The sequence below is a fragment of the Caloenas nicobarica genome, chromosome 17 (genome assembly GCF_036013445.1).
Source record: "Caloenas nicobarica isolate bCalNic1 chromosome 17, bCalNic1.hap1, whole genome shotgun sequence".
Lineage (NCBI taxonomy): Eukaryota > Metazoa > Chordata > Aves > Columbiformes > Columbidae > Caloenas > Caloenas nicobarica.
Genome location: NC_088261.1, coordinates 8,009,838 through 8,037,005, shown reverse-complemented (window position 1 = coordinate 8,037,005; position 27,168 = coordinate 8,009,838). Strand labels below are relative to the sequence as shown.

General features: G+C 45.2%; 1 protein-coding gene across 2 annotated transcripts in view; it reads right to left on the bottom strand.

Moving 5' to 3' along the window:
* CLIP2 (CAP-Gly domain containing linker protein 2) overlaps nucleotides 1-23,442 on the bottom strand; it is a 69,016-nt gene extending 45,574 nt beyond the window's left edge. Inside the window, exons 1-2 of one of the 2 annotated variants that reach the window (XM_065647193.1) lie at nucleotides 23,409-23,442; nucleotides 7,061-7,280 (exon numbers count right to left, since the gene is read on the bottom strand). In XM_065647193.1, coding sequence (XP_065503265.1) covers nucleotides 7,061-7,172 — 112 coding nt within the window. In that variant the 5' untranslated portion in view covers nucleotides 7,173-7,280; nucleotides 23,409-23,442. Of the gene's footprint in view, nucleotides 1-7,060; nucleotides 7,281-22,981; nucleotides 23,166-23,408 lie in introns of those variants that run through there. The other variant, XM_065647192.1, reaches the window with a different exon arrangement.
* Between the last annotated feature and the right edge of the window lie 3,726 nt (nucleotides 23,443-27,168).

Genomic DNA, 27,168 nt, shown 5'->3' with positions numbered 1-27,168 from the left:
GAAGCAGATTTTCTTTCCCTGCTGTTCTGCGAGGAGCTACAGACAGTGAGAGCCGGCAGGCCCCTGACCTCCATATGCCTTCAGCCTGTGCTCACATCTCCTTCTACAATGAGTGCGCTGAATATTAAGGCTTAACTATATCAAATCCTTCTAAGAGCATCTAATGATTAAGACAATTAAAATCAGACTCCCAGTTGTCTCTAGATGTCACCTGTAAAGCTGATTAAATCAAGATCGATTCAATGCCCTTTTATATTGCTTGCAAGGCATCAAACCACTTCTCCTTGGAAAAGGAGTGCTGCCAAAGGTCCTTTCCTAATTCAAGAGAGGAGCAGGGGCACCACCACCAAAACCTGCCTAGAAAACCCAGTACAAGACATGTTCCAGACAGAGTGGCTCATGAAAGGGGCATGTGAGCTGAATACAAGCCCTATGCTAATAGTTAAACAGTTGGTCCACAGCCATGCCAGAAAATATTTGGCTTCTGGGTAGGCAATGGGGATTAAAAGCAAATGTGCAGGTTCCCATGAGAGCATCAGTGTCCAGGAGCGAGTGGATTTGTACAGAGTGACATGACCTACATGCAGGGCACTTCGGTCACCCCACAGTAGCGAGGAACGAACACACTGAAGCTCTAACGATCACTCAGCAAAGCTTCTCCGGCGGTTTGCCACAGGTCCGACACCTCAGCTGTGCTGGCCATCAGTCACCACCATTCCTCTCCAACTGAGCTGTACATCAATTCCAAATCACCAAACCAGCAGCTCTCAGACCCTCGTTTGTAGTTTTTCTTGTGCAACTCTTGAAAACACACTCCTGTTTTCTTTCAGATATCTGATAACTTCTTGAATAGATGACTGCCTGTGTGTATGTGGATGCTCTAGCTGTTACTACTGATTGATAGATAATCTGCTGATTATTTGAACTCAAACCATGCTCCTCAGAATCTCCCAATTCCCCTAGGATGTTGTATACGCAGACCTGCTAAAACAAAGCAAGATCTAACCAAACTTCACAGACACCAATGACATGTTTCCAGCAACGATCACTAATGTGACTCAAGGAATATCCAGTCGTGCTTGCAGGATGGATTTAATTGGGGACAGCTCTTAGATGAGAGCTGGCAATACCAATCACTCCATGAGGCCTGAAGCAAAACAGCAAAAACCAAATGTTTGCTAGAAATAACAGCAGCCTTTGGCCCCAGGACATGGGGTCTTTTCTCTCAAATTGCCAGCGCACAACACCCCAAGTTAATATTCATTAAGAGCCACAAAGCCTTTGAATAGATAAGAATTAGCTCCCTATGTCTGTGCCAGTCAATCAGCTGCTCTGGACACTACCATCCCATTTCTTTTGTTTCAGGCAAAACAGTAGTTTAGTGTCTTTCATATTTATTTGGGAATGAGAATTAATAGATTGATACAAAATAATTACACGGTCTCGACACTCTTTCTTGCAGCTTAGCAAAAAAGCCTGTGTTAAGACACTGCCAAACCATCAGTGATTACCTGAGAATAACCTGCCCAAAACATGCCTCTCATTACCAACGCATGAATTCCTCAGCAAGCACACCTGCCCTCCCCCTGCTTTTACTACAAAATAATCCTAGAGACAACAAAAATTACTTCTTATTGCTGTGCATCCAGTCAGTTTACTCCAACAAACTCCTGAGAAACCTGAGGGGCAAACAACTGATTTCCAAGTTAATTTACGAAGATGTTGCTGTTAATCCTGTTGCAGATATGTAAAAAGGAATGAAGATTTCTCATTGAGGAAGGTAAGAGCAATGCACTAATCCTACAGAGGAGCTAAGGTGGTGGTGAGATTCTCCTCCAGCAGAATTCATACAAGTATAATTTACTAATGATGGGGTCTAGATGTATGTAAAGACTTCTCCACATAGAATTGCTGAGTCTCTGAAACTAGAAGCAGCTCTCAGAAGATAACTGCAGTTCTAGGAAACAAATCAGAAAAGAAAGTTAACTTCTCCCTCCACTGGCAGACTCAAAAACAGATTCAACCCTGATAAAAAGATTACGGCACATGATTTTCAAAGGGACCTGGGATGTAACCCCTGGAGCCCAGTCTGTCCAACCCTCTGTTGGCCTCTTCTCCTTATTCTCCGATGCTGGGAGCTGTTGATACATGAAAATGAGAAGGCATTCCCAGGCTCCTGGCAATGCTGTATAGTTTAGCTATCAAAGTATAATTTTGGGCAATAAAACTCTGCACCTGCTGAAAAACAGTTTTGATTCTCAAAGCCATGCCTAAACATGATATTCATATCACAGATACTTCCCCTGCCCATTCAGAAAGACAAGAGCCATGCGTAAAATTCAAGATCTAGGTTGGGTTCAGACTGGATGGATTTAAGCCTCACAGAAACTGTAACAGGCTTGGGCTTTTCTGTCTCCAGCACAGAGCCCCAGCACTGAAGTCCCAGCATTGCCCACCTCCATCTGCAAATACTAATTTTCCTTTTTTTTCCCTTCCCCTTTTGCCAGAATTCTTTAATTGAAGAAGAGATTTAAAAATCATAAAAAGCACTGTAAATGAACACCAGAGCCAGCTGACAGCAAAATGCAGTATGAAAGGCAAGACCTTCTCCTCTAACCAAGTTACTTCAATGCTGCTCTGAGCAGACAAAACACACTCTGAACTGTGAATATTTCCCTTACCAGCAGCTTTCACCTCTTCCACCAGCTGGGAGGGCTGTGTGGACCCATTCATCACAGCTCCATGCTGTAACTCCAGGCAAAAGTAGGGTTTTCCAGGAGGAGAGTGGGAAAGAAACCAAAACCTCTTTAAGTAAGAAGAAATCCAAACATTATATTGAGCCCTTGACCAGTGACACACACCTTTGCACGGAAATCTCTTGCACATAGGGTTGAGAGCAGAAACTTTCTTTACTTGAAGCAAAGGAAATAAGCCAACACATTTGTGGGAAATCCTCTCCCGAGACAGCTAGAGATGAATTTTCAGTCTCGTTTCAAGGAAAATAGTTACCACAAAGCAACAGAATTTATTTTTTCCATTGTTCCAGCTTTATGGGAAAGAAGAGAAAAAGACAGTCAGCATGGGCAGCACTCATCGAGCCTAGTGTTTTCCAAGAATTCATGTCAGGTGTCAGTCCCCCACTGACCTTCAGTGGAAATGACCATTTCAGGTGTCCTCCTTCACAAAAGAAAAAAAAAAGAAAAAGAAAAAAAGCAGCTCTTAGACCTCCTGGGTCTTTGAAAACACTAGCTCAGGTAGGAGACACAATAAGACTCCACTCCAGGAAAGTTCAGAGAGAACACTCCAAGAGCTGGTAAGAAACAGGGGCTCTGAGTAAGTGTTCACAAACGATAACTTGGATACACTGAGCCAGCTTGTCACACACACTATGACTGCAACATATATGATCTCTAGGAAAAACTAAAGCTGTGAAATTATATATACATTATGTACATATATACATATTTTATATATACACACAGAGCATCTTACATCTGTATCAGCCCTCTGTTTTGTTACAGATGCGAGTTGTCAATAGCACATGGAAATGTTTAACAAGGTACAAATCCACTGCCTGGTAAAAAGAGATGAGAGATGGGTGAGAGACACTTGACTTTCTACAAAAGAATATGAAGAGAGTGCTGGGCAAAAGAGAAAGCAGAAAGCAAGGCATCTTCGTGTATTCCAGTCTAAGAATAAAGGAAAGTACATCTACTTGCACTTTTGCAGACAAGACTGATCCATTTACAGGAAGGTAGAAGGAAGAAAGTCTGGAGCTTTCCAAAATCCGTTTAATGGCTCTCTGACAACTCTCAGGCACAACTGGAGAACAAGCACCTTCTTTTGACACCCAATCTGGAAGATTTAACCTAGGTGTGAGGTCTGTCTGAGCCAGCTCCAGGCTAACACAGCCAAGAGACAGCTCAGAGCCAACAGCCTGTACATCGTTACACTTTAATTCGGCAGTTTATTAGATTTATGGTTTTCTTCTGCAACTATATTTCAAGCTTTTGAGATTTCTGTCTGCCTCCAAGGTAGCAAGATCAAGAAGAGCAATGTTGCAGCTCTGTATTTTGTAATCCGAACCACACCGGTTTTCTTCCATCAAGCTGCGGGGCTCAGGTGGTTCACCAAACCCCTAAGAAAATTGAGAAGCCCCTTTTGGCATTTCTGGCAAGAGGCAAGTAAATGGGAAGGCAATGCATGAGTTCAGAAAAATCCAGTACTCTCAGATCCGCCCCCGGAGTCAGGCAAACCCCCACAGTCCCCCAGAAACAGCCTCAGTGCACAGACACTGTTCACGGAGCTTGTGCAAATGTTTGGAGACAGCACAGAGCAGAGCTCATGGTTTCTACAGGGCTCCCCAAACACCTCACATTCAGTCTCCTCCGTGCAACTTTTTAAGACCTGATGTAAAGCTTGGTATCTTTAGACGATCCTTCCATCCCAGCAGATGCTAAATACATCACATGAGGGCACTTTCCTAGACAGTGACAGAAGAGGGAAGAAAAGCAGAAAAAGCCCTTCGCAGTATTCACATTAAACACACAAAAGAAAATTGTTTTCAGCTTCTCCATCTCTGCCATTGTCCCTCTGTATGTTACAAAGGCTCCAGTGGGTGACACTGTGGAAAGCGCTCTGTGCTGCCTGCACACTACCAGATCTAACAGGCTGGCATGTAGTCACCTTCTCTTGATAAAGCTGGGTTATCAGCACTGCTGTGAATTAACGGCAGGGATGCACTTAGAGGCCAGAGGTCGAGTGATGCAGGTCAGCAAGATTGAAGCGGGAGGATAGAGCAAAGCTCCATCATCCTCCTGTAGCCCTGATCTGATTAATCCATGGAAAGGTGATAGAATCCAGTCTCCAGAACCACCTACCACCAGATCCTTTAGCTGCAGGTATTCTCAAAGTTCCCATCAGTGCCTGCTGTGGTTAAGATTTGAGTGATGGGGACACTGAAATAGAAACAAACCACTTTGAAAGAAAAAAAAATTATTTTTTTCTTGGAGTTTTTCCCCACCAAAGGCTGAATCTCATGACTGTGCTGCAGCCGGGTCCCACAGCCAGCACAGATCCTGCTGCTCTCAGAGGGAGGCACATATGCAAGTGAACAGGATTTTGCGATGCATTCTTCACTCACCATTTCAGATTATCATTGGAAAGCAGAGGAACAGGAGACACTAACGGGCTGGCCAGGCATTTGGAGAGATTTGCAGAAGGAAGAGTAGGTACTGGCTGTGCATAGACATAGCCAGAGCTCTTGTGCGAAGGACAAAGAAAGAAGATGATACTAGGGATGACAAAGATGATGCTACAAGCCCTATGGCAGCCATTCACTGAGCACGTGCTGGATAAACAGCCCCATTGTGCTGTTCTCACCTTCCCAGCAGGTACAGCTCAGCACTGCGGCTCCTCCAGCAGCTCCGCAGCTCCTGCAAAACCCCCACACCATCCCGAGGGGCAAAGGAGCAGCCACACGCCTCACAGCACCAACCCAGCACCCCAGACATCTCCCCTTCTCCACATACACATTCTTCCAGGAAAAAAACCTCATTTTAGTACTCCTCAGGCAAATGCCAAACTCACTTTGGTGCCGATTCTGCCCACCTTGGCTGGCTTTGCTGACCATCTATGGCAGTGACTGATGGCTGTAGCTGAACAAGGCACAAAAGCTCCAGCAAACAAGTGCTGCATTCAGCTGCATCAGACACCAGCGCTGAATGTCTGTGTGACTTTTTCATACTGCAATACACGCGCTGTGTTTGCTGAGACATCTCTGTGCAAATCCCCCGAGGAGAAGGCAGGTCTAGGATCTTTCTTCCCATCCCATCCCCCCTCTTTTTTTAAGTGAGAAAAATCAACTGAAAAATATAACTCCATGCTACACTGCAGTTATAAATTCCAGCATGAAGCACCTTCACAGATTCACAACTGGTAGCTAAACAGTCACTGGAGTCCTTCAAATTCATTTCTCTGTCACATCTAGGGGCTAGGAAAAATAAGGGGGAAAATACAGAAATGGGTCTGTGGGATAATTTCAAAATAAACAACCAAACTGATAAACTTATCCTAATAACTTCTTTTGTCAGTTTGTGCTTCCCTCTAGCACACGGGTATAAGGAGGCTTTTATTTATTTGATTTTGATCCTGAACTAAGAAAACAATCTAATATTAACACTCACTCAAACAAGGAAGGATTTGATTCAAAAGTTTATCTTCTATCTAGGGCCAAGTCCTCAGTTGAGGAAGACCAGTGCTGCTCCACTCCCTACAACGCCGTATTACACTGAAGGATCTGGAACTCAGCCCATGATCTCACACACTGACTGCCCCTCAAACAAGCCCTTGCACATGTGCAAAAAAGCAAGTGAAAACTGTGGCTTTTGCTAAATTACATCTAATAAAAAAAACCAACCCAGCAGTCAAGGAAGCCAGAGAAATGAGTCCTAAGAAAAACACATCTCAAAGTCTTTTGAAGTGTTAATTATACTGTATAATGGCAGCTTGTCTAGCTTATGTTTATACTGGATAGAGATCAACAGACAGCCAAGCGTGTGTATATATGTCTATGTAAATCACTATTCAAATCCCAGTGCTTTAAATGACTCTATTCAAACAAAGGCACTAATTCGAGGTAATCAGCACAGGACCAGGCACTTAAGGTGATTTGTTCTCACTCTTGCATTATCACAGGCCAAAAGCAGTGGCTATAGGACAGTGGTGAAGAAGGCTGTGGGTGAGGTTCCCATCTGCTTAATTACCAGCTCTTCAAGTGTTAGTGTTTGTACAGGTACACATACACATTCGCAAACAAGACAGGAGGCAGCATCTGAACACCAGAGGGTCTATTGTCTCCCACCTACTCCACAACCCACCTGGTGTGTGCGTTAGTTGGAAGAGAGAGGCTGTTTACTTACCCCATTACACATGTTCACGATCAGTCTATGTACAGATGGGGAATTTCATGTCCTACTGAACACTGGCACCACTAGGCCTTTGCCTTTAAGCCAGGTGATCACCTGGGTCAGCTCATGCCCCTGCAGAATTACATCCTTACCTTCTTTTGAAGCAGTGGTGACAGCAGCTGCTGTGGTCCCCGATGCCCGTCCCACCGGGCTGGAGTGCTTCCCTGCCCTGCCAGGGATTTTAAGTCCACTTGGCTTCAGCATGTTTGCTGTCTTGTATCTCAGGCTGGTATTGCCAGTGCCTCAAAGAGCTGTCCTGGTATCACCGTTCAGGCTTCTCGAAGCTGGACCTCTTCTTCCATCCTCAGAGACCTGTGAGAGAAGAACACGAAGAAATCAGATGGAGAATGGGTGGGAGAGCAGCAAACAGGCTCCCAGAAAAGCAGTGCCCAGCTCCCTCCTCACATCCCTGGAAGAGTCAGGATCTTTCATTTCTTCTGTAAAACAAGGCTGATCATCTCCTTCAGCTCCCACCTTAACATGACAATATTTTCCTTAACCTTTCAGTCTCACTTTAACCCTGGAGTCCTGGACCAAAGCTGAAACCTCCCAGAACCACCAAACAAGAATTAAAATTCAGTTTGGGATTTGAGCTACTGAAACTGTTGATTGGTTTTAAGCTCTAAAGTCTCAGTTCACACATCAGCCAAGACCTAGTTCTGCTGTCGGAACCCTTACCAAAGGCCCTTAATGACCCTCAGCACCGGACCTTTACTGCATGGCCCACATTTTCACCAGACTTCAGGGCAGCCTCTCCAAATTGACAGGAGGAAGAAGAGGCTGGTGTCACAGACTGGGCTTTCAGTTCCCTTCCTTAAGAACAAATCCAAAATCTTGCTACAGAAAAAAGGCCATCTGACCCCATGGATTTCCATTAAGACTGAAAAAAACCTTTCTGAAACCCAAGCATGATTACCAACTACTCATTAGTGAAGTCACATAACTCTTCCCTGTGCCATTCCCTTCCCGGTAGGCAAACCACCTAAAACCTCCAAATTTCTTGCAAGGATGTTGCATTAATAAGCACACAACTCCTCAAGCAAAAAGTTTTATGACCAGAAAAATAAAGGAAATGACTAAGTTGCTTTAAAAAATGCAAAAACATTCCTAATGGATAAAGAAAAACAATCAAAAAAATTGAGACTATCAGCCAAAAGGAAGCTAAGGCTGGCTGACCAGGCTGGGATGTGGAGGGAAGAAGGTGGCAGCAGAGCAAGCCAGGGACAACGCCGACATAACGGCAAAGGGTATTGCAAGGAGAGCAAACCAAGGACCAGCCAGAAACCAGGAGACACCCAGACCTGCTCCCTGGGCCAGGGGAGGAGGCAGCCTGCTGCAGGCAGCGCTCCGGAGAATTAACTTAGCAAAGATTTACAGATGCTGCGAGAAGGGAATTGCAATAGCAGGGACGGGAAGTGATTAAGGAATGAGTAAGGATTTCAACACAGGCTGGGTCAGGCCGAGGGGAGGGCTGGCAGCGCTCCAGGGAAAACTGCAAGCAGACACAGAGGTGGAAAAACTACAAGGAGAATTCCAAAACTGTATTCCTGAGGGTTCATAAATATCTGAGACACCAAAGAGTGTCTCAGCAATAGGAGTCAGTCATCCCACACCAGCTCAGAGAGGCAAAGAAAAAAGGGATAAGGAAAAAGGAAAAGGGATAAGGAAAAAGAGAGAGCCTGAGTGAAAACCCAAGGGATCAAACTCCATCTCCTCCCCACGCTCCCCAAAAAGGACGCTCAAGACCTAGGGTGGCTTCAGGCACCTGCAGACAGCACCAGCTGGGGAATATTTAGCTGACACAGAAGTCAGGGCTGTTTATGAGAAGTGAGACGCTCAGACCGCATCACCAGAAGCAGGAACAATGGACAAGAGCAAGCAGTTCTTGTTAAGAAGAGAGAAAACAGCCTTCCTGCAACAGAGCCAGCAAGGAGCAGATGCTGTTGCAGAGCTGGACAGGAGGCTGCAATTTCCAGCTCTATTTAGCATAAAATAGGGAGACAACAGAATGTGGAGGTGAGAAACACTGATCAGCCTGGTTCCTCCTTTCTGTCAAGCCATCAGACATCTCCCTCCCACCCACTCCATCTCATATGAGACATTTTGCCCAGGGCCACCTTTGAGTTTGCAGAACAACTTGATTTCTAGCACTTCTGCTGGCAGGTGATGTGCTTTACCAAGAGCTCTCGCCCCACATCCATCACCTTCAACCTGAAGGTTTGCTCTCTTCACAATACACCCTTACTCCCAGATTTACACATCAGCTGCTCCTACCTTTTGGTTACCAGGTTTGATGCTGTAATTGCAATTAAGCAAGCTGGGGATGCTGGTTCCTCCAGATAAAACATGATGGCTGGTTGAATCCACAAGCAGGAATGTGGATGGGGGAAGGATAAAAGGACACAAGGAAGGATAAAACAGCAGCAGAGAAGAATTTAAGCAGGAAAGGGTGCCAGCAGAAAAAAAATATTTTACATTTTTTCAGGCTTCTGTTAGAGGGAGTCTCTGGATGCCTAAACTTTGCAGCCAGAACCATATAAACTTTAGGAAGACAGTGAATTTAGTCTGTTCCTCTACTTTGCCGCTCATCTATGTGAAGAGACAGGGAACTTCAGTTCATTCTCCCTCCACATTATCCCTGAAGATCAGCTGGCCACACAGGTCACAGGATATGGTGATATTCTGCTCCTTCTCAGGATCACTGGATTTTAATTTTTATGCTGAGAGAGATAAACAAGAGGAAGTGCATTGCCACTGCATACAGATTTCTGCCAGAATCCTTTACACAAACACATTTATTTGCTTTCAACATACTAATGCTGAAAAACAAATGAACTCCACAGGCTACTAATTAAACTACCCTCCAAACAGATAGTTTCTTTTATCCTGAAATACAATCACCACGACTAGTTCATGGCCACACACCAGATTCAGAAACTTCTGAAGTGCCACCCTGCACCACAGCCAGATACCCCTGCGTGCCCAACCACACTTGGCTCACAGGAAAGTTTGATGAGGGTTAACTCACGTATCTGAAGTTCATTCTCATCTCAAAGAGCTGCAGAGTGACCCAAGCCAGGGAACAGAGACGATTCCTTCAGCATTTACCTGCACACTCACTGCCACACAGGGAAATGAGGATGAACTTGAGAAAATTTTAATACAAATGCAGCTCATTAGAAATACATAGATAAAAATAAATGTCTGGGATACTTTTAAAGGAGTCTGTGCTCTGCTAGGGACAGATACCACTTCTCTGTGTCACTAGTTTCTCCCCCATTTCAACATTAAAAAAAAAAAGAGAGCAGATTTTCAGGAAGCTCTGAGCATGGAGCTCTTTCGAATTCCACCATTAGGTCATGTTCACCACCCACAGCCATGCTGCCCTGAGCCATCCAAGTCCCACATTATCATCCAACTGCATGATGCAGCTTTTGTGCGCAGAAATAGCCTTGGCCTGGGCCAGAGGCCAGCATCTCCGCAGGGCACTGCCCTGCTCCATTAGAGATAACAACCCACTCCGAGCTCCCATATTGTACCCTCAGCAGCCCAACAGCCTCTATTAACAGAACCCTTCTGAAAAAGCTGTTCCCCGCAGTAGATGCTGAAACACAGGCAAATATGTTGTAACGTGTGGCATAAGAAATGCCCGAGGCATTTTCGCTTTCCTACTCCCTACATTACCTGCACAAACTTCCCTATAACTTCATGGAAATGTGACTTCATCCAGACACTCTGTGAAAAAGCTCCACATGCCCCTGTGGATAGGCTGGGGCCAGCAGCTCTGTTTATTTTGGTTTTCCTCCTTTTCCAAGATGATGCAGATTACAAGGATTTTCTAGATCTCCACTAGATTCTTCCTGCAATCTTTTCATACTGGGATGAATGGTTCTGTCTGTTCCCACAGCCAAGAAAAGCATCTCAGGAATGCACAATATGAAAGTCTGTTTCAAATGACCAAAACATTCTGTTCTCCATCTTTCCATCAGAGAAGGGGACAGCTGGATCTGAGTCACCTAGGCTCAGATTCAAAAAGGGGAACAGTTCTCGACTAAGTACAGATGCACATCCAAAAAATACCTTTCACCAGGAACAACATATCTGGATATGCAAGTATCTGCAATGCTGGCCAGGAATCAGAACAGCACACGTCAAAAATAGAGAAACAAATGGAGGTGCTTAGACCTCAATTATTTCTCAGACGTTGCAGAGGAATAGCACAAAACAAGGGTTGGAAACAAAAGCTTTTGTTAGTCTTGGCAACATAGCTTATCCACGAGTTTCTCTGCTTCATCCATCCCTCCTGCCCTCAACCAGGCACACAAGTACTTACCTGTCACATGGAATATCATCCCATCCAAGATGCACATGAACAACCAAGGAGACTCCCGGATTCAAGCACACTCCCCAGAAGAAAGCCCTGATGGGTATAAACCAATCTAAGGATCTGTTCACCTCGACATTTTGAGTGAAACAGCTGCAAGAAGCAGGAACAGGTTTCCAGGCACCAGATTGAGTTGGCTTGAATCCCACCCTGTGCCTGGTGCTTCCTTCTGGATGGATCCAGATGGAAGAAGCATTTACCCAACACGAAACCCTCGGCAAGGCACGGGAACTTGGTTGTGAGTGCAGACCCAGGTGGAATTTAGACCAGCTATACCTGAACACTGCTGTAACAGCTGGATATATGTATACAATATTTCGTGGGGAAATAACTCCTTATTTCTTAAAACTAAATATAGAGCCAAGAAAGTGAGTAGCAAAATTTAGGTTTCTAATTTTCTAAATTTGGAAATCCACGTGTAAGAAATTAATTTGAAGTTTGCAGTCAGTCATGCACACACCTTTTCAGGACATGGGCCCATTAAAAAGGTAAAGAACAGTATCTAGTTACCAGACTGAAGGAAAACAAGGTTATCATGTTGTACAGAAGGTTAATGATAAACAAAGACAATGCAGGGAAGCAGTAAAACACCTTTTTTTAAGCAATCTTGACTCATGCGAATAATCAGTAACTTCAAAGACAACTATTTGGATAGGGAAAGGTTTGCACAACAAAGTCTTTCTGTTTTTACCTGCTACCATCTAAGACATTCTTTTAAGAAGCAATTGTTTGTACCGTTCTTTAAAACCCAATGCCAGCTTTCCTCATACTAAGGAAGATGAACACGGGGGCTTAGGATGCAGCCCTATGGCAGCACATCTGCAAAGAGAATTTCAGTCATTTTCAGGGCTACCATGAGATGTGGTGGCCTGGCTGAATCTGCACAAAGACTCTTGCGTTAGTAATAAAGACACAGCTTGGAAAGGCCAGGAATTCTGTCTGCAGCTGCTCTGACAATGTAATAACAGCGACTCCATATGGAGCACTGGAAAGTGCATTTCGTGCTTGCCAGGTAAATCCCCATCCTCTCCAGGAAAGAGAAACAATCCCACAGGCTGCCACACAACGTGTAGCTGGGGAAGGTCCAACAGCACTTCGGTTTTGACGCATCCTTTGCGTGCACGTTCAGGAGAGTTAAACATAAAAGCAGGAATTTACCTTTTCTACCCATGTTCTGGCTTTGTATTTCAGAAAGAGTACAGAGTGTTGAAGAGCTTTCTGGGTTTGGTCCCCCAGCCTCTGTCATTCCAGAGCCTCTGGGACTCCAGACAAGGGTGAACCTCCCTTGGCACAGCCCCAGACAAGCCCTGCTCCCACCAGACCCACACTGCATGTTCAGCAATTCATTCTCGCACGGGTCACACTCCCCATGCAGAATATCCCACTGAAAACAGCACTACTGCCTGCAGAAACCTTCAGCATCAGGCATTGTAAATGCTGAAAACAACACCTGAAGCCCAACATCTCCCTGAAAACAAACTGTTAGAGAAGAGTTTGGTCCACTGATCGCTGCAGGAGCTCTTCACTCGCTTCAACAATAAGCACACAGAATAAAGGCAAAAAGCTTTCAGTGCCAACATTGGTATTCATTTATTAGGCCTTGTACAAAACCTCTACAGGACTAAAGATATTGATTTTTTTTTTTTTTAAGTTATGCAAAATTATTTCATTTCTTGTTTCAGAGCATTTGGTTGCACCTGCTTCATATTTACAAGCTCTTCTGCAGCTTCCCCAGTCCCAGGAAAATGTGATTTTCAGGCAGCAAAGCTCCATCTCCTATGGTCGTTACTCTAGGACACATTACTGCCCAACCAACCACACGCCAGAGGCAAGGATGGGTCAAGATTTGGTGCCCCAGGCTCGTGACCTCGCAACACCAGCCATGCTGCAAAGATGGGCTAGGGATTTTGAAAAGAGAATTTTGCCTTGAGATCGAAATCTGAAGGCCAGACTCAAACCGCTCAGTCGTCTGCAAAAGGGACAGGAAATGAATCCAATCGACATAGAGACAGGATCTGATAAAGCCAAACTGCAGCTTTGCTAATAGAGATTACACTGAGAAGAAAAGGCAATTTTATCTTTTAATTCCTTAAGAGGTTCCATCCAATCCAAGGTAATCACACCATCGCCTTCATGCTTCTCCGAGTAGTTACTCCTTCCGACAAGCAATCAGAAACCCTATTCTGAAGCACGTGGCAGATTAGGATTAAATCCTTTCATTAAATTGAAGTATAGAGGAAATAAGACACATTTATTCTTAATTAAGGGCAGACTTCTCTCCCAAGAAAATCTTTCCTTCTCCCACACAGGGAATTACAGGAATGAAAGGAAGGAGCCTATTGCCTTCAGTTACACACAGGGAAAACCAGGGGATCAGGTACCTCCTGTGAGCAATCGGGTTTTTTACTCCCTTGCAACTGAAGCATTCACATAGGTTCTTCAGCCATAAAGCGCTGTTGTTACTATCTAGTCTCCCTTACATGCCTGCAAGGATGTTAACCTCTAAAAAAGCCTGTGTTTAGTCTTCTTTCTCACTCAAGTTTTGTAATAATTAGCACAGAATGCAAAGGAAAAGCCTAGAGGCTTTTATTTAAAAGCCTGGACATATTTTCACTATGATAGACTAATCACCCTCTGATTTAGTTATAAAACAATGGTTATTAAAGGAAGAACGTGCAAAAACATCCCATTGCACTCCAACTAAAAACCACAATGCAAATTTGGAGGCAAGGCGTGGAGAAAAAAAATAAAGGACATTAAAGGAAGTCATCACCTACAAACTGGGGAGTAATTATGGGCTTGCTGATGAGCTCACGCTCCTCACGCTGGCAAAACGCCTACTGAATACTGACACTGTAGATAGCAACAATTGTGCACTAATTGCAGAGCAAAACTATCTCCAGTTTGTGGGAAAAATCCTGGGGATGGTCCTGGATCTACATGAGTTTCCGCTCCCTGGAGTTAAACCCTGGGGGCAAGGAACAGCATCCAAACAAAAATATATAGGGGCACGACACCAAAATTGCATGGCTCACATGGGAACAGAATATACACAGAAATTTCAGAACTGCTGGTCTCCTGGACAATTCAGATTTGATCCAATGGCTACTCAATGCCATGGAAAAGTTTCTCTGCAGTTCAAGGGGCTTTGAAAAAATCCAAGTTTGCTATTCACAGAAAGTGTTATTTGTAATAAAACAGTATCTTGAAAAGAATCACAAGGAGAGCAGGCAGAGTGCAGGAAAGGCAATGATACATGATAAACATATTCCATTATAATAACTTGGTATTTTACTATTGGAGAAACACTTTTTAAAATTAAATATATATGTAATATATACAAAAACTCATCCATGCTTGCAACCTCTGTGGAGCTGCAGAAGGATCTGAACTTCTGGAATTTCCTGGCTTTTGGCTGCTTGATTTACTGCAGCATTAAAGTTCACCCTGGCACTTAATCAGTCATACACTGGAGGAGTTCAGGTCAATGTTCAGATTTTGATTTGTGCACTTCTGTAATCTAAGCTCTGTCCTAGACTTTGATCAAAAAACAAAACTAGGACCCAGGTCTACCCCTCCAATTCTTCCCCCTTTTTACAACATGCACCTGCAATGAAGATGACTTGACAAGCCAGCCCTGGTTTGTAGACTGTAACTGAAAGGCTGGAGCAACAAAGATCTGAAAATCAGAAACAACTGGTCTTGATAGTTTCTTTTCTTTCTCTTTGCACATTTATGGGTTTTGGAGCTAGGAATCATGTTTTCATTTCCAGTGCAGCGTTATGACAGCCTGTCTGATGGTAGTGCAGTTGTACCAGTTTAAACTTGCAGATGACTCGATTAAAAGATAGCAAAGAACACCAGAGTAGAACGCAACACGTTTCTGGTGTAACAGAGATATCTTGGGACACACTAGACTTGCCACTAAAGACCCCACTGTGCTGCACTAATGCTGCCCCGTATCTCCACACATGCTCTCTCAAACGCACAAGGAAATGGCACCATGTTTTTGCAGTCACCCTTGTAACAACTCAGTGCTACATGTCTGGTACAGAACCCTCTCCCAAGAAAAGCCCAATGCAAACAGCGTCACATAAGAGAAAATTGACTCTGCCTCTCCACAAGCTGCTGAGGCTTCAGGCAGGGATGCAGGATAGGAAGGGCCTGCCCTGCACTTTTCATTTAATTATAAGACTATGTTAGAAGGTTTTTCACTCCTGCAGTTCTGCAGTGCTCATTTCAGCCTCTCCTGGCTAGGATCCCCCCCTAACCAGTTGCCACTCCAGATTTATTCAAGCCTACCTTCTGCCCACATATCTACTCAGCCCTTTGCACAACTCAGACACTGTCCCGCTGTGTCCAACCCCTATGAGACAGAGTGGCCCTTTCTCCGCCTTCACCATGTCATTTTGAACAAGCAAAGCTCTCCTTTGCAAGGTCCTGAGATACAAGACTCACCATTTCCTGGTTCATATTAGGAGATGTTCTCTAAGCCTGCATCACTTGAATTCAGTCAGGTTTAGACATGGGCAGCCCAAAGTGCACACTGCATCCCAGGCAATGTCTCACCAGGTCTTGGACAAACTTGGCCAAACACTATGAGCTAACATCATCTCATTCCTTTATACGAAGCAACTGTTCCCAAAAGCTGAAAGAATAACTAGCCTGTCTTCACACTCTGACGCTTAAGCTGAGACACATGAGGAGGTAAGCTGGAAAGGAAATACAGACCATCATCTCACAGCTGAAATGCAGCACTGACAGCCAGGACTCCTGCTTGCTTCTTCCAAGAGGGGTTAGTAATCTTCTTGTCACTTAAAAAGATAAGAATGATACCAAGCTTACGAATAGAAAGGTGGTAGACCAGGAGAATTACACCACTGGTACCTCTTGAAAAATCTGAGATAACCAAACCAAAGATGCTACAGAGCAGCAAACCCACAACCCACTCTCTCTCCAGAGCACCAAGGTGCCGTGTGAACCCCATCCCCTCTACCAGCACCCAAGCACCCTGTGTCCCACCGCTGCGCTGGCAGAGCAATTTCTGGCTGCAACCGTTCCCTGGAGCACCCTCCTCTTCCTCTCTGCTGATTCACCAGCCCACTCACTGCCTCCCACCTCAAACTCTGGGCTACAGGCACTAATTGCTGCTTTCTCCTGAGCCTCTCTACAGACACTGCAATTTCCCTGGACCTCGGCTGACATCAACAAATCTACACAACTCCCACCACAACCTGTGGTGGAGACAGGGAGGCCAGTAATCTAGAAAGTTGGCTTTTGGCCACAATGCATTAATCATAGTTTCCTACTTTACCACCTGCAATCCCAGTACAAAGGCACTTAGAAAAGCCAGGAGTTTAGATAGCTCACAAACCTTACAGTACAGGAAGGAGCATGTCTCTTATTCAGATTACATCCCTATCAATAACCGAAGTCACAATCATTTTGGCAAGTCATATCAAATTGGATCTTATCTGTCCACATTGTTATGTTATCCCCTCCTGCCTCACAGCTCCTTTCACCCACACCTTGCCTCTTTACTTTGGATTGCACCACGTGCAGAGAACCAGAGATCCCAGCCCAAAGCCTCCAGGCACTAAGCCACACCAGCACTAGTACGTTATGCCAGAGGAGGTTAGAGATGACAGTTTCTAGGGGGAGAAAAAAGAAAACACCGCCCTACACAGCCAGATTGCAAAGAGGGTGCAGAGACTGAAGGCGCTCAGTGTGCTGCCTGGGCTCCAGTGAGACTCATTGGGCTGGCTGGGCCATGAGGGGCTGTCGCAACACGTTCTGTGCACATCTGGGAAAGGCTGTCAATCCTAACCTCCTCCAACACCAACAGAGACCTTGTGAGAGCTGTGCTGCTCCATAGCCTGGTTTTAATCAGTATTTCCATCCATAAGCTACCATACCATTGGGAATCACCCCTACAGCAGTGATTGATGTATAGATGCCTGCAGCCAAAAGGAACAAGTCTGGCTAGGTGGATCTGTGCTAAAAATTGGATTTAACATTTTGTATCTCTGGAGATAAGAGTGATGTTGATGGGGCTAGCCCAGCCTGTGTGCAGGTAGGCAGGACAGATGGATCAGCCCACCATGTTCCCAGGGTACCACAGCACTACATGTTCTAGGCAGAGCTTTACAGAGCCACCACACATTCCTAGCTGCTCCTTCACTTCTCACAGAAACAGGTTGTTTCTATACGGCAAGTGTTGTTAATCTCTCCTCTGATGCAACCAAGATCACAATCATGATTTTGTATAGAGATCAAGATATAATCTCACCTAGCCAAGCAAGTACAGAACAGCTACAAGCAGCAACCCAAGTACTTTACGATGTAAAGTGCTAGCGTCACGTCTATAACACAGGTAGGTCCTGTTTTAACCAAAAAGGAAGAACAAAAACCAAAAAGACAATTCTTTTAACAAGGACAATCAATGTTTCCAGCACCCTAAGGCAGAACATATCACAGCATTCCATAAACTTGAACCATTCGATCACCCAAAAGCACCCATTTGACCTTGACATGTCCATGCCAACACGCTAGAAGTGCTGCCACACCTTCCCACCATCTAGCTAACGTGCTTTGGGAGGATTTGGAGATAAAAAGGGAAACAGTTATTGCAGATGCTTTGGAGACATCGAAATTAAGCTCAGAGGCGTTGCTATTGCCAGTATCATTTAGGAGAAATATATCAACATACAAACATTTTTTTTTTTCCTACAGAAGAGATTCGCAAAGTTCAACAAGCTACCTCAGAGATCCAAATAAAAGCCTAAGTAAACAGACATGTAAAAGATGAACTACAGCAAAACAGCTTCCTCTGCCTCAGCAGCATATTCCACATGAGCCTGCCTTTTTGTGCCATATTGCCCATCATTAAACCTCCATTAGGAACAGCTGGTGGATTGGTCATCAGCTAGAACATCCCAAACTTAGCAGCTGGGAAACAGAAATCCAGAGGAAAGAAAGAAACAACAAAAACACGCTTATTCAAGGTTGGAGGCTGACCTACTCCAGTTTGCATAGTAAGGATCTCAGTTATAAAACAAATAGCGATAAGCTAAATATAACTAAGGAGCAAACTTTAATCACCAGGAGAAGCTTCATGCAGAGGGCTGACAGGAGCCACTGAGGCAGTATGGCACATAATATACGACAGTCAAATACGAGGCTAGAAAGCCCATTAGACACACCTCATGACAGAAGCACCTCTCCACATCTTCCAGGAGATGCCTCTTTTTCTAGGGAGGTTTGTTCCCCAGCCAGGACACCCTCTGGGTCCAGGGGACGTGCCTGCAGGTCACAAATGCAAGTATTCGCAAGAGATGGGAAAGTGCTGTTTGTTTCAACAGGCAGCTGCTTTTTGCGACTGTCAGGATTACTGAAAAGTTGCCAGCACTAATTGGCGGACACAGAAGTTTTCAGAGCATGATGCAACAAATAAATAGGGGGAGGAATATGTCAAAGGAAGAAAAAGAACAGACCAGCCAGAGGAAGCCTCTGTTAGTGACTATTGGTGCCTTGGTTTGGAAGCCTTTCCCTGCCACTCCGGAGGGTGTGCTGCAAAAGAAGTTCATGCTGCAAAAGAAATTGTGCTGGTTTTGTCAACACAAAGTGACAATGACAACAAATAAAACAAAGGGGAATATACAGACTATGCAGTTCTAACTACAACATTAGTTCAAAGTGAGCTCGACTGTGCAGAGAGGCTGGAGAAACTCCCTCATTGCCCACACTATTCTTTAACAAAAATATAAAATTTAAAAAAAAAATCTTCAGACCTCAGTCTTGAATGACAGATGGAGACAGACCTAACCTGGAACAGACAGATGCATTAGACAACCTCTTGGAGTTTCTGCCTTCCCGAATTTTTGTGAAGTCCTTTCAGTGTAACCAATATCCATGTGGCCTTTACTACACCAGGTAAGTAATTCACCAAAATAAAATAGGATTAATTTTGACCAAGAGCTCTGTTACAAGCAATTCAATTTTATTTGCGTTATCTTTTTAAAGGAATTGGGTGGGGGGATAAAGAGATGACACAACACATCAGAGAAGGATCAAAAGAAAAGCACCAAAAAGTGGTTAAATAATTCCAAGATCCAAATATCCAATATTCACAGAGCATTTCATTCACAGACCTCAAAGGAGGTCAGAACTGCATCACCCATTTTGTACCTGGGAGAAACAGATCTAGAAAAGGAAAAGATTTGTCCCAAGATGACTCAAAAAACAATGTCAGGGATGAAGTTTCCTGACTCTATTAGACATCACTATCTCTCTGAATACCCAAGACATCAAAGGATTTGTGAAGTCTTTCTGAAGTGTTTACTTCACATACACAGATCATAAATACTTCTCAAAAATAATCATTTGGCTTTCCCAGGCACAAAGGCAGTTATCAAGGGAGTCAACATCAGAGTTCAGAACATTAACTCTCAAAATAAATGAAACAAACTTCAGATTTCCTTTGTGCTTCAGCACAGACAGGGATGTGGAGACAGGGACTCCACAGCTGGCCCAGAATCCTCAGCAGAGCGTTTCATGGGTCTGTACTCCATCTCTCTACAGCTGTCCAGGTGGGTAAACACTCACACAACAAAATAAATCACTGAAAGGAAAGTGCCTATTCAAGTCAGCAACTATATGGTTCTGTCACACTGAAGTAAAAATACAAACTGTGATAATGAAATATGACAATGCTTGGTTTGATTTCTTCACACACCTCTCTTTGCTTATGCTGCATCTGATACCACCGTGGCTATTTTATAAACACAGTTTCACTCATTTAGAAGGAGATTAAAAATGTGCCACTGCATGGGAATGATTTCCAAAAAACTCTGATGCAGAAATACTGTTGGTCTTTTTTTTTTTTTTTCTTTAAGTGAGGGTGGTTTTTTTTCCCCCATGAATACCATTAAGTATCAGTTTAAGGTGCCAGACTCAGAGTCACGGGCAGTGAAGTAATTTTTCCACTGGTAGCTACAGCAAGAGCTACTGCACAACAGTACAAGAGCAAGAAATTAAATCCAACTGGAGGAAAGTGAGTTTGATTTGTTCTGTTTAGTATCACAGTTCAACAAGGTACAAAAGGCAAACACAGTTCTCAGCAGAGCGGGGAGTTGTTTTAAAAAACTGACCAGTAAAACAAAGCCCCAGTCTTGCTGGGGTCCAACATCACCAGTACTATCAGTCAATGTGTCCTCCCAGGCAAATAAGACCTGAAATTCTACTGTAAATATCACAAGGACAGTGATAAAAGAACAGCAGCAAGAGATTTTTGTCCAACTCAGCAATAAGCAGCAGAAAACACGTTTTCTCGCCCCATGTCAGCAACTTCCCTGGTCATTCCTGTGCTCAAACCCCTTGGGACATGGAGAGGGAAATTGCTCACAAGGTATTTATAAAATATATTTATGAAAAAAATAGATCTCTCTATAAATACTTACAGATGTCTCTATAAATAAGTGCATACCGGTCTCTAACACAGGTTAACAACAAGTCATGTTCAGGTCTAGCTCCCTATACTGGGGCTTTCCCAGAGCTTTAGAAGTACATAAACCTTGACATACATTGTAGACATTCTGGTACCAACACCATGTATCCGGGGGATGTAACTTACTTTATATATTGTGTCTTGTAATGACAACCCCCCCCCAAAAAAAAAAAAAAAATCTATTCATTTCCCCGGGTTTCATGGATAGAGGGGGCACTTGATAAGTAAAACCAGCAACCTCAATAAGGAGGTGGAATCCGTGCTCCTACCCATTTTAACCACCTAACCACCTCCTAACACAAGGGAAGAACTGGCATCATACCCTACATTGGAAAATCCCCCTTCAGGTTCTTCATCATTTCTTCTGCCAAAGCAAAAGCACAAGTGAGGAAAAAGAGGAAACGCACCAGGAACCACTACTTGCTGGAGTAAGTGATGGCAGCCTCCAAAGCAGAAGAGAAGCACAGACCAACCCTTGGCCTCAGTAGATAATCCAGTCCATACTTATTTTAAGAGCATCTCCTGAAACACACGGGTTTTCCCTTAGTTGAAGGCAGACCCCACAGACGAGGGTTCCTAAGATGACAGACTGGTCCCAGCACACCTTCCCTCTGACGCGCTTGCAATGGCTGGTGCTAACATCTTAACTTGTGCCTTGTCTCAGAGTTGAGCTTTTGAAGTCCCGTGCTCTCAGTGATTTCTGGCAGGCGCCGTGATGCCTTTTTGTGACAATGCTGCCGTTTGATGCAGGCTACCTCCTCCCTAGCCCTGGCAGGCTCTAAGAGCAGGCAGGTAACTTCTTAAAGTACCAAATCCCAGACCCAAGTTTAAGAACAGGCAGCTGCACTGTGTTTAAAGCATCACCTCCCCAGCAATGACATGGCAGGACTGACCTGTGCTGATTAAATGCGCCCCCTTGGAGCACTGCTGGGTAGAGGAACGCTGCCTAGCAGGCGCTGGGGCACAGCCAAGGCCAACAAGGCACCTGAACATATCCCTGTCCATGCACAGACCAGTTCTTCTCAAATTGCAAGTCGCCCTCGAGGAAGCCCTCCTGGACAACAGTAACGGATGGGCTGGTGAAACTTGACATCCATTCCAGCAAGATGAGTTCCTGAGACAGGGTTTGCAGGCCTACGAGACTGATGCTCAACAGAGCAGCAAATAACAGTCAGTGCTGACATGATGCTTTGTCTCCTGGCACTTCCCAAACGTTACAGCCTGCCTAGATACCCGGAGATAACAACGCGTGCCTCTGCCTCCATCCCTGGATGCCTCCTCAAACAGACCATTTGCTGGTTTCTATCAGAGATGCAAGGGCAGAGACCTGCTCAGTCTGCCCTGCATTCACAACCTGAGCAGCAGCCCAACCCAGCTGGGCCTTCAGCAGCAGCACATCTCCTCACAACAGAAAAAAAAAAAAAAAAATAAATCCTGTAGTATGTCAATAACGTCAATATCTGGATCAGGAAAGAACAAAAATCCAAAAATGAGACTGAGCCCATCAAGCAGTCCAGCTTCCCAGAGACAAAAGAAAATTTTCTTCCCCTTTCAAAACCAAAACTCAGTCAGCACTAAGCATCACAATCTGATGAAACCCACCCTCATCTCCATCTTCCCAGCATCAGGGCCCTGCTTCTCCAGCTGCCCCCACATTCGCTGTGACCCAGCGGGTGTGTTCACCGCCAAACCAACACCCGCTGCAGAGGTGCCAGTCAGGGCCGTGGCCCGGGGGTGGGTGCAGGTGGGTGCGGGTGCAGGTGGGTGCGGGTGCAGGTGGGTGTGCACCAGGCAGCCCCCCCGCCAGCTCCCTGCCCGCCGGCCGGTGGCTGTCCCCGCTCCCGCCCGGCCTTCGGGGCTGCAAAGGCAGCGAGAACCAGCACAGCAGCGGCGGGAGCATCATCCCTCCTGGCACAAAACGCAGCCCACGGCAAGGACGGTGCCTTTCCTCCCCGGCCAAGGACAATACATCCCCACGGCCGAGCCTCCCACAAGGCTGACAGCACCACAGCCCTCGCTCGCTCCGGCTTCATTCATCCCCTCCTTTGTTGCCGGTGCGCCGCGGGCTCGCGGCGCCGCTCCCCGCCCTCCCCGCGGACCCTCCCGCCGCGGTCCCCCCCTTACCCCCTCGCAGCCGCCGGGGAGCGGAGCAGGAGCCCCCGTGCCGCCGCAGGCTGCAGCCGCTGGCAGGCGGCCGCCGTGCCACTCCCTGCCGCGGAACCCAGCCGGGAAGGAGGGAGCTCGGGGGCGGCCCGGAGCGGAGGAGGAGGAGGGAGATGATGAGGATGATGCTGCTGGGCCGGCAGCGCTGCTCGCTCCGTCCTTCCCCGCTGCCTGCGGGGGCACGGCCGGGCCCTGCTGCCCGCGCGAACAAAGGGGCCGGCCCGGGGCCGCCCAGCGCCGAAATCTTCTTGGTTGCCGGGCCCCGGCACCGCCGGAAGCTGGGTGGGAGGGTGGAAAGGCAGCGCGGAGGCTCCTCCTGGCTGCTTACAGCCCTTAGCGCTTATGCCTTAAAAAACCCCAAAATAATAACAATAATAATGAAGTTCACCTTTATGCTCGGCTGAGATGCGGCCTCCCTTCCTCGCAGCTCTTGGTCTGGTCTCCGGGAAGGAGGAGCTCTCTAAGCATACCTGAATTTACATGGTAGCAAATTTGATTGATGCGAGAAGGGCAGGAGGAATTGGAGGTGCTTCCTAGAAAAAAAAGGAAAGAGCCCTAATTACCAGGGATTTTCTGGGGAATGTAGCAGATAGAATTCACCTTGGAATTCGCCTTGGAAACTCATTCATTCAAAGCTAGGAAGGATGGGCTGAGCTACTGATCACTGATCCCTCACTAGCTCTCTAGGATAACTCCCCAGAGTCCTACCTGGCCTGACATTTGCTGGAGATGTAATGGGGCAGGGTCATCCCTAGTGCCTGTGCCCTGAGATTGCATCTTTCATTTGGACAGGAATGGAAAAGTAGGGTCCCACCTGGCAACACTCCTGAAATTCAGTGCTGTGACTCTGCTCCATACCCTCTGGGTGGGCCCAGAAAAGCACAACAGAGACGCAAGAGAAGGAGACGCAAGTGACAAAGCAGAGACAAACAAAGCCGAGGTCAACTGAGCATCATCCAGAATATGAGATTTGACAGCCCTTGCCTCAGCAAGACAATCCAGCCCTGCAAGGCAGCCACAAGCATCCTCATTCTCCATCTTGCAGAGGGGAAGCCAAAGCAAAGTGAAATGAGATGGCTGGTCCAAGTCAAAAATACAACCTGAAGTACCTGAATCTGCCACCTCTGCTTCAACTGCTAGTTCGCCGTCTTTCCCTGATATTTTCCCTACATCCAGTCATTGTTTTGCAGTTCTGGATACAAGATTTTTTGCCTCCTCTCTAACCCATAGTTGCCTAGGGAGATGGTGTGTCACCAGGAGAGCCAGACAAGAAGGTGCCTGGTGAATCGGGCTCTGGACTCCAATGGGAGGTCTCGCTTCTCCATCCAGCTTCGGCCCTGGCTAGCCAGCTCTGCCAGTTCATCTCCTTAAGCCAAAGCTTCTTTCCCTATCAAAATGGGAGCAATGATGGTGACCTCCCTTTGTGAGCTCCAGAGAGACTAACGAGAAGCACTAGATGTAGCCATGCATTTTTTTTAAGAAGGAGGAGTGCAAATTTAAAGCAGTTTTGAAAAAACCTCAACAACTCTTTAATGTTTTCAGGTGCTTCAGGGTGGGATTTCAGATCAAGTATTGCTCAGATGTTAAACCTTCTCATTTTCAGTCAGTTACACAATTTAATGCTGCATCTTATGTATGCTAAATTATTCTTATTACAAAAAATTCCATACAGACACTTAATTTACGACCCAATGTCTATATTACAACAAAGGAGGTCAGCAAGTCTGGGGTTATATTTTGCCTGCCCCTAGTCTGTGGTACACGCAGCAGCTCAACGCCGTTTCCCATCTTCGGTCTCGAGCTGTCACAGGACGGGGACCCAGGACTGACAATGCTTCATCGCAAGCTGGCACGTTCCTCATTGCTTCTCCATTTCAGCAGCAGACTCTTGAATTTTACAAGCCCTTTTACAAGGGCTCTGTTTGCAAACAGTCATATAATGTAATGAATATTATATTTTATATAGTAGTGATTCGAGGCATCCTGCAACCCGAGGCCATTGTGCCAAGCACCGTGCGCTCACTGCCCCAAGGAGTCAGGTTTCCCCCGTGTGTTCTGCAGAAATGATGCAAAAGCGAGAGGAGAATCGAGCCCACTGTCTTCAATAAGATGAAGCTGGGAAAATTTCACAGCTCTTAAGTCATTTCCTTGAGTCATTTTGACAAATCTGCCTCTCTGACCGGACTTTCTCAGGGGAATTTCCAGGGAGAGAAGGAAAGATCATCTGGGGCCAGAGCTCTCACAGTGATGTGGCTGAAGTACCTGTAGACTTGAATTTGTGTCTTTGCCATCAAGTGCTCTCCCACAAAGCCTTTTTTTGTACCTGCTTTGCACAAACAAAGCTTCAGGATGAAAATAAATGTTGAAATCCCATCATTCCGCAGAGTGGCACTACTATTTCCCAATAACCATTTATTTATTTATTCACAGGGGCTGTGTGTGGGCAAACAGCCCTGCACAGCCCTCCCAACTTAAATTTCAGCCTATGAATATATGAGGACTTGTTAATTTTACACAGGTGAGCAGAGCCACAACTTTCAATTAAACCATTCCATGTAGAAAGCTGGTATGCAATCTCTGACATTTCTGGGCTATCACATTTGCTTGATAAACCTCTCGCTGTATACTACCCTCCTATTTTATGTGGTATGATATATATCTTGTTTTGAAAAGTGGCTTCTCACAGATAGTCAAAACTGTCTCCACTTGGCTGATCCATTATTCTGATTTGGTGACTATTTGCATTAGCTGTTGGGATCACTAAAAAGCATCACAGTTGTTTTCTTTTAAATTATCCTGACAAACTGAAGCATTACACAGACAAAGAGAATACAAAAACCAAGAGAATACTCCCGCGTGCAGCCACAGAAACAAACAAAAAAAGCAAACACTTTGTGTTTTGTTGTTTTCTATATTGTTTGAATAAAGATAGCAAATAACAAATGGCCAAAGCATTCAAGTAACTTTCCATTTAATTACCCAGCAGCAGGATATGAAGCACCACTCCACAAAGAGCTGATGAGACATTTGATTTGTCACATACCAATAGGTTACACTTCCTAATGCGCCAATCCTGCATGTATTCCCCAAAGGCCTTTTAAAGGCTCCAGATAGCACAGGCAGGCCACATGAAATGGTGACATCAGGACCCCAGAAGCCAACAAAAGCTTCGGAGTTGAATCCTTTAAGCATTTTTCCCTACTACATACCTAGAAATCCCTGCCAAATATACCCCTTTGCCCTACAACACACTGTGGGAACTGCGTGGTGACAGAAACAACTATACTAGAAAATATTGTGCAACACCATTACTGTCAACTTGCAGTTATGTGATTTCCATCATCCCAAAGATGCAGCCGCAAAAACACCGTAAGTTTTTACTATTCATTCAAGGCGACGCTATAAATAGCCTGCTGTTTTTGGTGGCAGAGCACAGAATTCCAGCGTTGGTAGGAAAAACAAGATTAAAGCAGTGATTTAAAGAAAAGCTTTTGTTATTGTCCTTTGATTACAGAGCTGCTGAAAGAAATTCTTATCTTGAGGATCAGAGAGTGCTTTAGGCCTTACTCATTCTAGGCCAAGACTAAAGTTCAGAAACTTCTTGTGAACAGCTTTAAAACTGTTAAGGTCTTGCACAGTCACAACAATTCAGCCAAGTGCCACCATATTTTCAGGCGTTTGTTATCCAACCGAGAGCTACTGCAAAGCCTCTAATACCCATCGGATTCTGTTGTAACTCCTTAGGTGAAAGAAACCTCTCATGTATTTTCAGACATCTATATCCGAGCCAACTGTCTAGACTCCCTATGTAATGACTGCAGAGAAACAGGCACTGGGGTGCAATTCCCCTCATCATATTGCAGACATCTAAAATGGATTAATTGCTCTCTAACAATGCCCGTTTCCATCTGTGAATTGCAGGGCTAGTCAAGAATTAGGCCAAATGAGATGTTTTAAGATAAGTGACATGAATTCCACTTACCTTCCTTCCAGAAATGCTCAGCCCAGCTGACAATGCTCATTTGGGTGCACGCGGATCAGACGTGTGTTGGGTACGTTCTCATCTGCAGGCCTGATTTTGTTCTCTTTCCCTGAAAGAAATGAAACTGCTGGTCAGGATTCAGCAGAGGTGAGATCTGACTCCAGAA